General features: G+C 55.8%; 1 protein-coding gene across 6 annotated transcripts in view; it reads right to left on the bottom strand.

The window, feature by feature from the left end:
• Rps6ka2 (ribosomal protein S6 kinase A2) overlaps positions 1-14,214 on the bottom strand; it is a 290,124-nt gene that overhangs the window by 68,009 nt on the left and 207,901 nt on the right. For all 6 annotated transcript variants that reach the window (XM_040283560.2, XM_040283561.2, XM_040283564.2 and 3 more), the window contains 2 exons: positions 12,156-12,272; positions 6,210-6,291 (listed from right to left, as the gene is read on the bottom strand). In XM_040283560.2, the coding sequence (XP_040139494.1) occupies positions 6,210-6,291; positions 12,156-12,272 (199 nt within the window). The remainder of the gene's footprint in view (positions 1-6,209; positions 6,292-12,155; positions 12,273-14,214) is intronic.

The following is a 14,214-nucleotide window of genomic DNA, read 5'->3' as shown; positions in this document are numbered from 1 at the left end:
CAGGAAGCCATGCTGACCAGCACAGTGGGTCTCTTCACTCCTCTACACTGAATCACTTCAGAGAAGATGGACACAGAATTTGACTCACTTCCTTACCAAGGACTCCTGCGATGAACCGTGAGTCCGTCATCCTTCACATGGCGCAGACCGTGGGGGAGCAATGCAACGTCTGTGATTCAGGACATGCCAGCGTCTGAGGGACTCCAGGGGCCCAGACAGCCAACAGGGAGAGTCAGAGCCTGGGGGTGGGGCGGCCCCGCCGGGGGCACAGCCTGGGATCTGCTGCTCAGAGGGCTCCGAGGGTGGCCAAGATGGCCACAGGACCACTCCCACTTTGCTTTTTATCTTAGACAATGCGCTGGGAAGATGTGCCTGAACAGGGAGCACCAGCCAGGACAGGCCCCCTGGGAGGAAACGCCCTGGGTGGGCAGGCGGCCTGGGGCGGGCACCGGGCCCTCATCACCTCCAATCAGTCTGATTTTAGTCTTTGCCGATTCTGCCTCAGTTTCCTCATTTCTGAAATTCTAGTCAGAGGAGGCACTTATACCTGTGCTTACACCTCTACCTCAGGAATCTGAAGTCACCCAACGTGAATCAAATGACACAGTGAGTTAGCACAGAAATCCAATCGGTTCAAACTCAGAGACTGAAGCTTGGCTTCTGAGCGACTCCATGTCTTCTAACTAAATGAAACAGACACTGAGGTGCTGAGGAGAAGGTTCTGGAGGCTGGCACCAAGGCGACTGCTCCAGGACCATTTCAGGACGTTGTGGTCAGTAGGGATGCCACCAACGCCCTTCTGTGCCGGCTACCACAGACTGGTGTGCCCAGAGTGACGCGATCAGCCCGCCCTGCTCCTTACAGAGGACACGGCATATCCAGAGAAGGGGCTTTGGCTGATGACGTCCTGCCCTATCACTCTCCCTCCTGGCTTGCTGTCACACTGGCACAGTGACTCCCCACTCAGCCACCAAGAGGCATGTGCAATGTCGCTACAACTGCCAGAGACCTCACTCACTCCAACCTGGCACTCTGGCCACAGTGAGGTCCCCGGGACGGACAGGACGTGATTGAGCTCCTTCGGAGAGGGGACTGCAGATCACGTTTGGCAGGCAGCGTGGACTTGCAAGGAAATGGTTAGCCGTTGGTGAGGCGTGAAGACGCAGGAAAGTCCTGCTGAAGACCCCTTGATGTGAGAAGCTCTCTCCCCTGGGGCCCTGGGACCACGGACCACTGTGTGGGAGAGCGTCCTGGTCTCTGCCCAGCTCCCGGCTCTCATGACACACGGACTCCTCATGGAGGGATTAACCAAGGATCCTTTCTGATCAGATGGCAGTGGAGGCTCACCCTCCTCCTGGCTGCCCCACTCATCAGACGGAACCAAACCTAGACCCCTGAAGCCCTGCCACATTTCCACCCACACAATCTCCAGTGAGAACAGGACCGGGGCGAGACGATGGCCCCCTGTCAGAGCCTGCTGACCCACACCCTCCATGCACTGAGGAAGGTGCCCACTGATGCAAGCCCTGGGGAGAAGGTGGCGAGAGAGGAAGCTCCCAAGGTGACCCTGGCTGTGGCCGCAGGGTCCTGGTTTCCTGATCCTGAACATATGCATGCACGGCATGCACGATGTGCAGGGCAGCTTAGGATTCCCTCGATTCCCTCGCTGGACCAGCAACTCAGGCCCCCTGCAGTGGCCCCACACCAGCAGCTTTGGGGGCCCCAGGTGACTCCAGCTGGCCCCAAGATGGAGAAGCACTGGCCACACAATACAGGTGTCTCGAGGCGGTGACAGCCCCACCTTTCAACTCGCTACTAGAATGGAGGCCAGGGCACTGCTGTCTGGTCTCCTGCCTGGGAAGGTGTCCTCCGCGAGGGGCATGTTAACAACCAAACTCCCTCGCAGCATGGGGTGGGGGTGTCCCCCTCCAGGATTCGTTACATTTGGGATCCGCGAGCAACATGGACTATTCCCTGTAACCACTGCACGGAGAGGCCTGAGTGTGGGAACCCGGGTTTCCAGAAGACTCTAACAGTCCTAAGTGGCCGCTGCGAGGTGAGGCACGGAGCTGGGGCACAGCGCCAACACCCCTGCCAGCTTCCTCCTCCTCCAGCTGTGGAGCAGTTGACGACATTGGAAATGGCTGTCACCTGCTTAAAGACAGGTGGTGACAGCACTCGACACGCACACTTAGTAAGAGGCCACTTCCCTCCCTGTAGTCACGTGGACACCAGCTGCAGGCCCACAGGGCAGTCTCCGGTGATTCTCATGTTTTCTGCCAGCCTCCAGCCCCCTCATTGTCCCTTTTCAGGTGTCTCTGCGGCTCAAGGGGGATGCGCTTTCCCTCCAGGGGAGCCTGTGCTCTTGGGCAGTGCCCTTGGAGATGGGGAACACCACCGTAGTGTCACAGCATGTCCCTTGGCTCCGGGCCACGCTCTTCAGGAGTGTTGTCTTGCTCACAAACCGGCCATGTGATGAAGGTGGACAGTGAGCCACCGGGTGTTCCAACAGCTTGGCTCTTGGAAGGCAGAAGTGTTGGAGCTAAACGGGTTTACATGTACCTTGGCGGGGAGTGCCTTTCTCCACCCACGAGTTGAGGCTGAGGCTGGGCGGGTGGCCGTCCATCTATCTGCAGGAGGGGTGCAAGTAGACCTGCTCTCCCCATGACAGGGCCAGCTGCAGCACCGTGAGGTCTGGGGCCACCACGCACAAAGCACTGTCCGGTGAGCCTCTTCCGTCTTGTCAAGAAAATAGACTGCAGCAGGGTTTCTGGAAAAAATATCTGTTCTTTGGAGGTGGACCATTATAGAAAGTTAGAACAGCGTGGGATGCAACACGTTGGCTTTCAAGCTGACTTCAAAAGGCAATGGAAAATGTCTACATTCTTCTGTGTCTTCATGGGTCTCTCACAAGCAAAAATGATACTGCGTACTCAAGCAAACTATTCTAGAAGATGTAGAAGTGACTTTATATACAAAAAGTCAAATATGAAAATGTGAAATACAGAAGGTAGGTACCAGCGACCTGTCATCTGTGACCTGGACAGAGCTGCTGCTGTCATTCTGGCCCAGCTCCTGACAATGGGTCTGCCTGCTGTGAGCACCCGCCTGTGAGGCACCTGCAGACAGATTCAGCGCCTGCTTGCTCCATACCCGCTGGGTCAATGGCCACTTCTCGGGGCCACTTAGAAGGCTTACACACCCAAGGGGACAGAAGTCAGGAGACAGTGGTGAGCTCTCGCATTCAGAGCTCAGGGCCAACCTGACCGAGCCCAGGGCAGCTTCCCAGCCTGCCCTCCTGTATTCAAGCATCCCACCTCCCCTGCTTCCTCCCCGTCCTGCCAGAGGCCCTCGGTGGCACCCACTTGAGGGTGAGAAAGGAAAGTCTTGGGAGGGGCAGGAGGAGCTGTCCAGGGTCACTGCTCAGATCCGGAGGCTACACGGAGTCTGGGACAGGAGGGAGATGGCTGGCTCGAGTGGACCAGCATGCCCCCAGTCTCCATCTTCAACCACAGAAAGACTCTGCCTCTGGTCCAAGCCACAGGGTGGGCCAACAAAGGCCCACGCTATTTAGGATTGCTCCCTTTAAAACAAGGGCTTTACTGAGATCATCCGAGTTTCAAACAATTTCTCCATTCAAAGTGCACAATCCAGGGGTTTTTATGTGTTCAGTTGAACAATCACCACCCATCGATTTTAAAACATTTTCATCACCCAAGAAGGAGCCAAGACCAGGCACACTGCTGCTGTGTCCCCAGCCCCAGCCCTGTAACCACTGACCTCCACACAGATGGAGCAGCACAGACGAGCACCCTGGGCCAGGTCTCATGGGCAGCTGTCTTCCAGGCCCACCATGTTGCTTGTGGAGTGTGCAGCGCTCTCAGCTTCCTTTAGCCTCAAGTGCCCTCCCGCTGCGTGCAGAGAGCACTGCTTCACGTACCGGTCGGTGGACACTGGCTTCTCCCCACTGCTGGGTTCTTGTGAACTGGCTGGTGCCGCCACAGGCATTCCAGTGCAGTCTCTGTGTAGCCCATGTTTTCATTTCTCCTGGTAAATACCCAGGAGCGGGGCAGCTGGGCCTCGTGGTCACCTGTGTCTAACCTTGTGAGAAACTGCATGAGCAATTTGGTTTGGGACTTTTAGATGATCCTGAACTAGAGAATGTTTCATGTATTTCTTTTTCTCTGAGGCAACTATTAAGTAGAGAGGTTATTTTATTAAAAGTTGGGGATAGGAAGTCAAAGCTTGCTTTGTTTTCTATACCTCTTCTTACTAACAGCAATTATTTAAAATAACATTGTCATGAGACTCTTGAAACATTTGTTCATGTTCACCTGGTAACAGTTATATAAATACTGTAAAGCGATAAAAATGTTAAATCTAAAGCATGGCTTTAATCAGGTTGCGACACTCAACTAGAAACTCAAGTGCCCAAGTCTTCTGTGCACGCAGGAATTTCCAGAACAACCTGTGAGAACCCAAATCCTTAGCTGGACTCCTGAGCCACCCTGGCCTGTGCTCATAGTGACTTCCCCTCTTACGTGCATGGGACCCCAGTTGACACCAGGGTCAGTGTCTACATTTTCTGATTGCTAGTCATGCTGACAACATCACCCTGATTCCTCTCCTCTGTGGAAGTGGTCGCCTCCTTGAACCTTGGGTCTCACTCACCTCCCACTTCTCCTGGCACCTCCTCGTGTGAAAGCGCCTTCCCTGTGCCACACGTCAGGGCAGTCCCAGTCTGCGCGCGTGCCAGCTGGCTGGCTGGTGACATGGACTGGGTTCAAAGGTGCTTGAGTATCAATAACTAAGAAAACGGTGAAGAAACCACGCAGCACGTGAACATAAGTTTCTGAGGCAGGACGGCTCGGTGGCCCAAGGGTCAGCTCCACTGCTGGAAGGAGCACACCCGAAACCTTCCATTTACTGGGGAAAAGACATTCAAGAAAGTTCCACCCAAATAAAACAAGGGTGGAGTCTTGCTTGGTGATTTCTTGTGGTCAGCAGACTGACTGACATCTTGGAAAGCCACACCCGCCTCAGGCGCTGTGTGGGATCACAGGCAGAGCGAGGGAAAAGGCACACATGTCAGTCACACAGCCCAGGCAGTAATGTCAGGCCAGGCCCCTCTTGTGCTCAAATGAGCACAGCTCACACACACAGTCCATGGCTCGCTTGCGACATGCATGGATCTGGTCTGTCCCTTACGCCCTCCACTGGTGGTCCTGGCTCCTCTCTCCAGGAGAAGGCACAGGACTCGGAGCCAGCATGCCAGCTCCCTGCACACCCCTGCCACGGACGTTGTGCTCTAAGAGAAACCAGGGGCTGCCTGAGTCTTACAGGACCCCAAAGCTGACCACGAGCTCCCTGCTCCTGCTGGGTAACCCCCCCAGGCGAGGCCCCCTGGCCTGCTGACTCCTCTGTGGGCTGGGCCAGCTGGGCCCCATTCAGCCTGCAACCTAGCGGGTTTCCCTCCCCTGCCAGCCACAAAATCAAACACATCCTCTCATGTGCAGGGACTGGGCCACCTCGCCCTCGCACGACACAGCCTGCCTTCCCCAGCCTCAGCTCCTGAGAGCAGCCCATGTGACCTGTGTGGCATTAATGGCCACCTCCCTGGGTGGAAGCAAAGACTAATAAACCGCTTCCAACTGGGTGTCCAGAGCCAGGAGTTGTGGGTTCAGCCTCTCCTACTGCACAGCATACTCCCCTCACCAAGAGCGAACAGGGTGCAGGGTCATGAGGTGGGTGAGACGCTGCACCTCACTATGTTCTGACCTGCGTGGTGCTCTCACCTCAGGGTGGGAGCAAGAGGCTGGAAGCCACGGCTGGACTGGACTCCTAACTCCCGGTCACTGGGACAGCAGGAAAACAGCTCGGCCACGAGCCACACCTGACCTGAAGCTGAGCATCCCGGTGACCCCGGTGGCTTGGTCACGCACACAGAGGTAGCAGCCTGCTCCGCCCGCCGCTCTCTTCCCCCAGGCTCTCCAGGAGGAGCATCTGTGGACGGCTGGTGTTTACGCAAGATGGCTCTCCTCCAAAACTGGGAATTCTGCCTGGATATCTTAAACACCCAGGGACGTTTGTATTGCTGATCGACTACCAGACAGCAGGGCCCATGTGCTCCGGGACCCATGAGAACCCATGAACCATCGTGGGGTGAGCGCCTTCTCAGCGCCTCTCCAAACAGCGCCCTGGGGCCTTACCTTTCAAGGTGGCTTTCCTCAGGACCTTCATGGCGTACAGCTGGCCAGCATCAGATCCAGTGACCTTCCTCACCAGGAACACCTGGCAAGCAGAAAACACTCTGAAATGACCAGACCTCAAACTCGGCCCTCCCGGCGTGGCAGGGGCTCCACAGAGGAATCCCCGTAGCACAAAGACCCCGCAGGGAGTCTGACCCTCCGCACTGCCAGGAGGAGCCGTCCACTGCAGCTCGTGGGGACCACGGTTGGTCGTGTTCGTAGAGCCATCTGGTCTTGCTGCCACTGACTTTCTATTTGGTACTAGAAGTAACATGACCTCTCTCTTTTTGAAGAATGTTTAGAAAAACAAAATATTCAAAAGTTTTAAGGGAGATAATTTGTTCTATTTTAATAACCCTCTGTAAACTGCCCCCACCCGTGAAATCCACTCAGAGTTCGTCCTGCCCGGAGAGCGGTGCTGCCCAGCCTGTGAGATCACCAGCTTCCCTTACTAGACTCTCCTCACCCAAACCGCACCTGCAGGCAGCTCAGGTCACTGACAGTTGGTTCTAACTGCTCTCAGACACACTCAGCACTTTCTGAGACACTTTTTGAGGTGTATCTGAGGAAAACCAAAAAGAAGAGGGAATTGAGACAGGCTAAGTTTAAACTCCCCTTCCTACTTGGAATAAAATTAGTAAAGGAAAAACGTTCAGAGCATCCTTTATGAAAAGCAGTCCCCAGGCAAATGGAGAACATGCTGATTTTCCTCCAGATGCGAAACTGGATTCCCCAGAGGCTCTGGCTGCGAGGCAGGCAGAAGGGGCTGCCCACAGGGAGTGGTCTGAGGGCAGAGCTGCCGGCCTCCCTCCCAAGGCCTCCCTTTTCAGCCTCAGAAAGCAGAGGACCCGCTCTAAGCAAGTGCCTGGGGCAGTCTGGCTGGACGCAAATGCTCAGAGGAACCAGACTTGGTGGAATGGAGCCGCGGTGAGCCGAGTGCACTGCCCGGAAGTGGGGAGGGGAGGGGAGGAGTTTCTCCCCACAGACGGACATGTGCCCAGTGCTTGCTCTCTCAGGCCTCCCACTGATGAGGACAGAACACTCAGGACTCAGGCAGCACAGGGTCCCGGGCAGACCCTATGAGGGAGGGGCGAGAAGACACAGGTCCCAGCACAGAAGTGGATCCACAGAGCTGACCTCAGTTCCAAGACTGCACCCTGTGTCCCAGAGAGACTCACACCTCCAGACCCCAGAGCTGTGCCCACCCGTCCCTCCAGTGTCTGTCACTGCTGCAACCACAGCCCTCCTTGAGCAGGGACACCAGTGTCCATGGACAATTGCTGGACCCCTCTGCCCAGGGCCGAGAGGCGGGCCGGTTCTATGCAGTGGTGTGCTGCCTGAGGTGCCTGGGTCCTGGGAAACATGGCGGATGGAGATGGGCTCCCTTTTCTGGGTTTTGAGAACTGTGTTTATTTGGGGCGATGATGGAGCACCTACACACCTCTGCAGGGCTGGTGCAGCCTGGAGAGACAACTTGGGGCTCACCCTCATGGGCACTGACTGCCATGCAGGATATGAGGCACTGAGCCCTCCTGCAGGACCTGGGGACCCCGGTTCTACACACAGCTCTGCCATAACCATGCAAGTTACTACAGATGGACAAACTCTGCTACCTGGGAAATGTCCTGCTAGGCCCACGCCTCTCTTGGTGTGGGGGATGAGATTCCCAACAGGCAGGAAGAAACATGTTAGCAGTGGTCAGAAGAAGGGGTTATTTGCAGACAGAGAAACATCACTGCCCAACTCCTGAGTCTTCCCTGATACTTATAAGACAACCACACGCAGCACAGTCTAGTTCCCGCCTGAGGCTGCACTTCCATCTGACTGTGGAGACCAGTGAAGCTACAGGCACTTGGCTATGAGCGTTGTGCAGACTTCTCATCAGCCCCTTGCTGGTGCCCAGGAGGCGGGAGGCGGGACATGCAGCAGGAGTCCAGGTGGTAGGCAAGGCTGAAGGATGAGTCCTGGTCCCAGGGAGGCCGCAGGGTCACCACTGAGCCTCTACCCACACCCAGGAGAGGAAGTCGGGTCTCCAAGGTCTGGCAAGGGGGATGGGGTGAGTGACGGCCGGCTGGTGGAAGGGATGGTGCCACTGGCTGCAGGTCAGCTGTTCCCAGTCTCGCAGTTGAGGGGCAGTGACAGTGTGAGGGGCAGGGTGTGGCCCTCCTCAGTGGAAGTTCTGACTGCATTCAGGGAGCACTGAAAGCTCACTCCCCTGAGCCTGGACCACCAGAGCCAGGGCACCAGAAGCTTCCAGTTACAATGCAGTTCACATGGTGCCAAACCGTGTGGGTGCTCACATGACATCTCTCGCTTCTCACAGGAGCGGCAGCTCCGCTCCACTAATGGGATCAAACTCCTGCTAGTGCCAGGACTTCAAGTCATCGCGTCAGGTGCTCCCACGGCCAGCAGAGGGCTCAGCAGCAGATGCCTGGCACCTTGAGGTGAGCCACCAAGACCGCAGCAGCTTAGACACAATCAGCAGGGCCTAGCCGCACCCTGCATGGCCCTCTGTGCCCCTGCCAGGCTCGTGCACTGTAGCACTCAACGCCGACGCAGCAAAGGCAGCTTCCGAACAGCTGCCGCGTCAGCAGACACAGTCACCTAACCCAGCGGCACACTCCACCGTGCTACATTTTTAGGACGGCTCCTGCAGCCATGTGGCCCACACACCTGCCACAATTGCAGCCTGGGACAGATGTGACGTCATCCTGAATCGCCCCACTCATTGGGGACCACTGTGGTCCACAGAATCAGCACCTGATGCTCTCAGCACTGGAGTGTGACAGCTGGTCTGCAGGGGGCCAAGCAGCAGGAAGGCAGGCGTCTGACCCATTCCTGTGCTGCCACCACGGGGTCACAGCAAAGTTCTAAAACTTTAAGATTTTGGTTTGCTTCCTTCTCAGAGTGTGAAAATCATGACCTACAGACCACTCCCAGGACTCCACGGAAGGGAGCCCCAGGAGCAGCAGAGAAGCGGGGAGTCGCTCTTCCCAAGAGCATGGGGCTCTGTGCCCAGCCTCTGCGCCCGAGAGCAGGAGGTCCATGCCACCCCTTCAGCATTCGGCTGGGCCTGGCCACGCTTCGTTGCTTTTCCAGGCCATTTTTTAAAAAAATATTTATTTTATAGTTGGACACAATACTTTTATTTCACTCATTTATTTTTTATGTGGTGCTGAGGATAGAACCCAGGGTCCTGCCCGTGCTACGTGAGCACTCTACCGCTAAGCCACAGCCCCAGCCACTCCCCCACTGGGTTCCCGGCACAGTGCGCCCTGCAGGCCTGAGCTCGGGGCTACAGCCATCGCCAGTACGCAGTGCTCCGTGGGGGGTGCCGCGGCTTCTAGGCCTCAACTGCTGCCGAAAGAAATTCCACAGACAGAGACGTTTCGTTCCTCCAGTGTGTTCTGTGTGGGGCTGTTGTTGTTTGTTTACAGGAAAAATCTTCTTGTGGCACAAGCAGAGAGTAGTGTCCGAGGATCCTGTAGAGGGCCTGGACTGAGGCTACATTTTATCCATTTCTCCGTCTCCCGTGTCTTCAGTCACTCAGTGGAGAGGAGGGTGGGGGGCTCAGAAGCAGGCCAGGCTGTGAGTGGGCCCACCTGCAGGCAGGGCCAGACTCATGCGGGTCTCTATCCAGGACTCTTCTCCCTTAGAGGTGGAAAGGAGGCCCGCCCCTGCGTGAGGCCACGGTGTCTCCTCTTGGCAGCATGGAGGAGTGTGGGCAGCAGAGCCCAGGCTTGTCCTCCGCCTGCTGCTGTTGCCTGGATGGAAAACACAGCCTCCGTGGACGAGCGCAGAGACACTGACCGCGGCTGCTTCCCGCGAGGGCTCTGCTTCCTTCCCAGTAACCTGAGTGAAGCTCTGAGGACCAGCCTCCTGCACCGGGTCCCACTCAGTGCACAGAGGGGGCCTGAGCCTTGCTCCCCTGTCCTGCAGCCTGGCCTGGCCTGGCTGCCACCGCTGGCTCTCAGCGAGCAGGAGCTGAGCCGGCCATCGAGGTCATCTTAGGGCACACCCACCTGAGGGGCTTGTCTCCTTCTGCTTCTCCTCTCTGACCCTCCGAACTTACTCAGTTACTCTCTGTATCATGAGGACGCGTGTGGCTGTAACAAGAGAATTCACAAGAGGGCCAGGAAGGCCAAGCGCGGCGTATCACGGGGGTCAGCGCTCCAGGGGGATTCTGCCAAAGGCATAGTCACAATACCTTTGTTTTATTTATTTATTTTTATGTGGTGCTGAGGATGGAACCCAGGGCCTCGCATGTGCTAGGCGAGCACTCTGCCACTGAGCCACAACCCCAGCCCCCCCGAAGGGTTTCTTTTTAAAGCAAAATTAAAATTCAAACTTTGAAGTTTGAACGAAGGAATTGGGAAGCCTCTTCTCTTTTTGTGTTTAATACACTAGTTTTCCAACCAGGGTATTTAAGGGTGATGGTTCTGCAGTCAGGCACTACTGGACACCTGGAGCCCTGGTCTGCTTCCCCGGGCCCAGGAAGCTTTTCCTGTCTCCCTGTCACCAGGAACTCAGTGCCCCTCTTGGGATGGGGCTGTCGCACCCATGGTGGTTCCAGCAGTAACAGAGCTGGTCACCCACAGCCATGAAACCCGGCAGGCCTCGTCCGTGCCGCGCTGGGGCAAAGACAATTCTGGCCCACGCCTGCAAAGGCTGACTCCACTCATGAAAGGACACGTGGGCAGCACCTCGGAAAGGCAGCAAAATGAAGAGAACCCTTGTCTGTGTTTTCAAATCACATTTCTCCAAGAAATGATCTTTCCTATTTTTCTGGTCAGTGGCAAGACATTGAGCTGTCCCCTGAAACAGGCTCTGTGTTCTGCTTCTCATGATGGCTATTTAAGAGTGAGGCTTCACAAACACTACGGGAGCCGCAGTAAACAGCATTTTATAGACCAAAATGGCCCGAATACTGGTGATGTGCAACAGAATAAACACATTCCTACCACATTACCCAGCATGACAAAAGATGAATTTCTGCAAACAACTTTATGTGGTCTGTAAGAGATTATTCAGATATCAGCATACTATTAATCCTACCCTTAAGTGGGATTAAGCTGATTGCATTTTAGTAAAAAGTCAGGGGAAGGCTGGAGAGGTCTGGTGGACGTCCACAGGCCACACGAAAGCAGTTGAGGGCCAGGCCGACCCCCTTCCCTGGAGGAGAGGGCTCCCTGGGCACGGCAGGCCATGCCTGCCATCCACCCTTCACACGACGGGGCAGAGAAGCCAGAGCTTCCAGGGAACAACCCCCAGGCCACCGAGTGAAAGCACCTGTTGGCATCTGCTGTCTCTGGACGTGGCCCAAGTGAAAGGCAGCCTTTCTCATTTCCTGGAAGAAATCAGTTTTTATTGCTGAAATTTGGAGGTGGAAGAAGAAAGGAAGCCAGCAGTTCTGGCTACACACACGCTGCAGCAGCTGCCAATCACACAAGGTGGGGCCCATTACCATCTTGCAGGAGGGGAGACACTCTGAGAGGCAAAGGAGCTCTGCTCGGAGGCTAAGGGAGCCAGTTGTGCCCCAGCCTTCCGGATGTCAGGTGGCCAATCCAGAAAGGGGTTTTTCCTCCTTCTCTTATTCTACTGTTTTGAGCTTTGTTTAAAAGCTAGCTGTTAGGATGCACTGCCACAGATGCTCTGGCTCAAGCTCAACTGCCCGCTCCCCTGGGTGACCAACGGAACCTTGGGGAGCAGCTGGGGAGGCCAGGCTCCATGGTTTTGAGGTGGAGGTGGTCCCCACTGGACACAACTCCCTGATGGGCACAGGCTGCAGGTCACCTGGGCTGTGCCGAGCTAGGGCCATCTGTACTTCTCATTCTGTCAGGTGTGGTCCCTGTGTCCTTGATGCTTAGGAGTGAGACCCTCTTGCACCCATCCGGGAGCTGAACTTACCTTCCCATAGGACCCTTGTCCTAAGACCTTCAGCAGCTCAAACTGGGAAGGGTCGGCCTTCTCAAACCCTTCTTTGACATGGTGACTGATGTCGATCTCCTTCACAATGCCTTCTTCCTGCGGAGAAGAGCAGTACACCGTGACACAGGGGCAGGGTCCCTGGGAGTTGCCCTAGCGCCTCCCTCCACTGCAGTCACTGTGACTGGCTCTGCCACGGACTTCCGGGATTGGAGGGACGTTTGTGACACCACGCGGTTTTACGGAATCATCTCCAGTTAGTGTGCTGGCATGTGAGCCTCTAATTGTTTCTTTTCTGCAGGGAATTTTGTCATTTGGTCCTACCAGTACCTCTGGGAAATCTAAAGGCAGTCTCAATGAAACCCATTCTTCTTCACAATTTGAGCAAAACCTTTGGTTGGGGTGACCAGCAGCCACAGAACAGACAGCCTAGGGGGTCGGCTCAGTGTCTACACGCTGTGCTCAGAAGGGCACAAACAGGTTCCCACGTGTGACGTCACTGGTGACATGCAGATGGTCTGGGCGCCTCTCCTCCCCATTCACACTATCCCCGATGTTTTTGACACAGCTGATGTGATGAACGCTTCCTTGCCACCCTATGGATTATATTTTAGAAGAAGTGAGAAAGTTTTCTCCAATCTAGAAGCAAGAACCTCCATCTTTAAGATGAAGCCTCGACAGAGATCACTTTCATGCCAAGCTGCCCCAGGCACAGACACCGGGCGGCACTTGCTCAGGTGGGTGGGCTTTCTGCTCAGTGCCCCTGTCAGGTGAGGATGCGGAGGGCAGCTGCTTCCCGACTGGAGCCTTCTCTTCTCCAAGGCGTCTCTGCGCCCCCAGAGGCTCCTCCTGGCCTCCTGGCCACGGGGGGAGGCGCTTTTAGTGACACAGCAGAGAGCCACGAGGAAGTCATGCAGAGCAGGCACGGGGCCCTGGGCACCTAGGTCACGGTCCTGCGGAGGGCACCTCTGCTCCTCACGCTCCCAGCCCAGGACTCACTGTCCAGCCACACGCCTCTTCCCTGTGCTTCAAATGAAACCCCAGCAGCAACCATCTGCCTCAGACGTCTGAATCACCTCTAAGGTTACAGCTTTCCCTCCAGGAACTGCAAGAGCAGAGAAGGGAAGGGCCTGTGCGCTCTGCGTCCCATCCTGACATTACTGGAAGCCTCCTGATCTCCACATGGTGGAGGATTATTTGCCACTTTGGTAAAAACAATGTTCTTTTCTTGGAAACGCAAACACTATGCCCCAGTTCTTCTGGCTGGTTGTAAGGTTTACAGAAGCTCACTTACAAGACACAGGATTTACTTCTTGAACAGATAAGTAAAACCCTGGGTGCCAGCAGGCTCCGTGCTGACAGCAGTTTTGGGCGGTGGCTTTGAGGACAACCCAGCACTGTAGCTCAGATGTTCTGAACCCCAGGCCACCAGAGCCACAGGAAGCTCCAGGTTTTCAGGTTTTGTAGTGAACTCTTCCAACTCACAATAGAGAAAACAGTCAGCAGGGGCCCTGGGGCTGTGGGTGTGTCACGGCCCTATGCACCAGGAAAGCCCTGCTGGTGGCTGGAGAGCCCAAAGCCAACCCCACACCCGCTGGGCACAGATACGCTATCTTTTTCTGCCACTGACCCACCACTGGAAGAAGGAACTGGGAAGATTATCTGTCTTTTCAATGAGATGCTCCTTTTCTGGTACAAGACCCTCTCCCTGGGTCAAGGTCCCCTGCCCACAGCACAGAGGCAGTGGGGTGAAGTGAGTCATCGAATCCCAACCTCCTCCTAAACAGCCCCAGCCCTGCCTTACCTAAGGTCACAGTCCCCTCAGTGCACCTCTCTGGGCTCCAGGAGGAAGGTGAACGTGAGCAGCCACACTGCTGAGCCAGAGTCAGATGCGATGCTGTCCAGAGGCTCAGGGCAGGGGGAGAATGAAAGTGGCCAGGGACACGGGCCAAGGAGGCTTGGACTCCCACACTGGTCTCTGCCCGAGGCCAGTTTCATAGCACTCGGGTGAGCTTCAGGAGCTCTTTTGGAAGGTTGGAGA

The sequence above is a fragment of the Ictidomys tridecemlineatus genome, chromosome 8 (assembly GCF_052094955.1).
Source record: "Ictidomys tridecemlineatus isolate mIctTri1 chromosome 8, mIctTri1.hap1, whole genome shotgun sequence".
Taxonomy (NCBI): domain Eukaryota; kingdom Metazoa; phylum Chordata; class Mammalia; order Rodentia; family Sciuridae; genus Ictidomys; species Ictidomys tridecemlineatus.
Note: the sequence above shows the minus strand (reverse complement) of the source record. Positions and strands in the feature narration are given on the sequence as shown.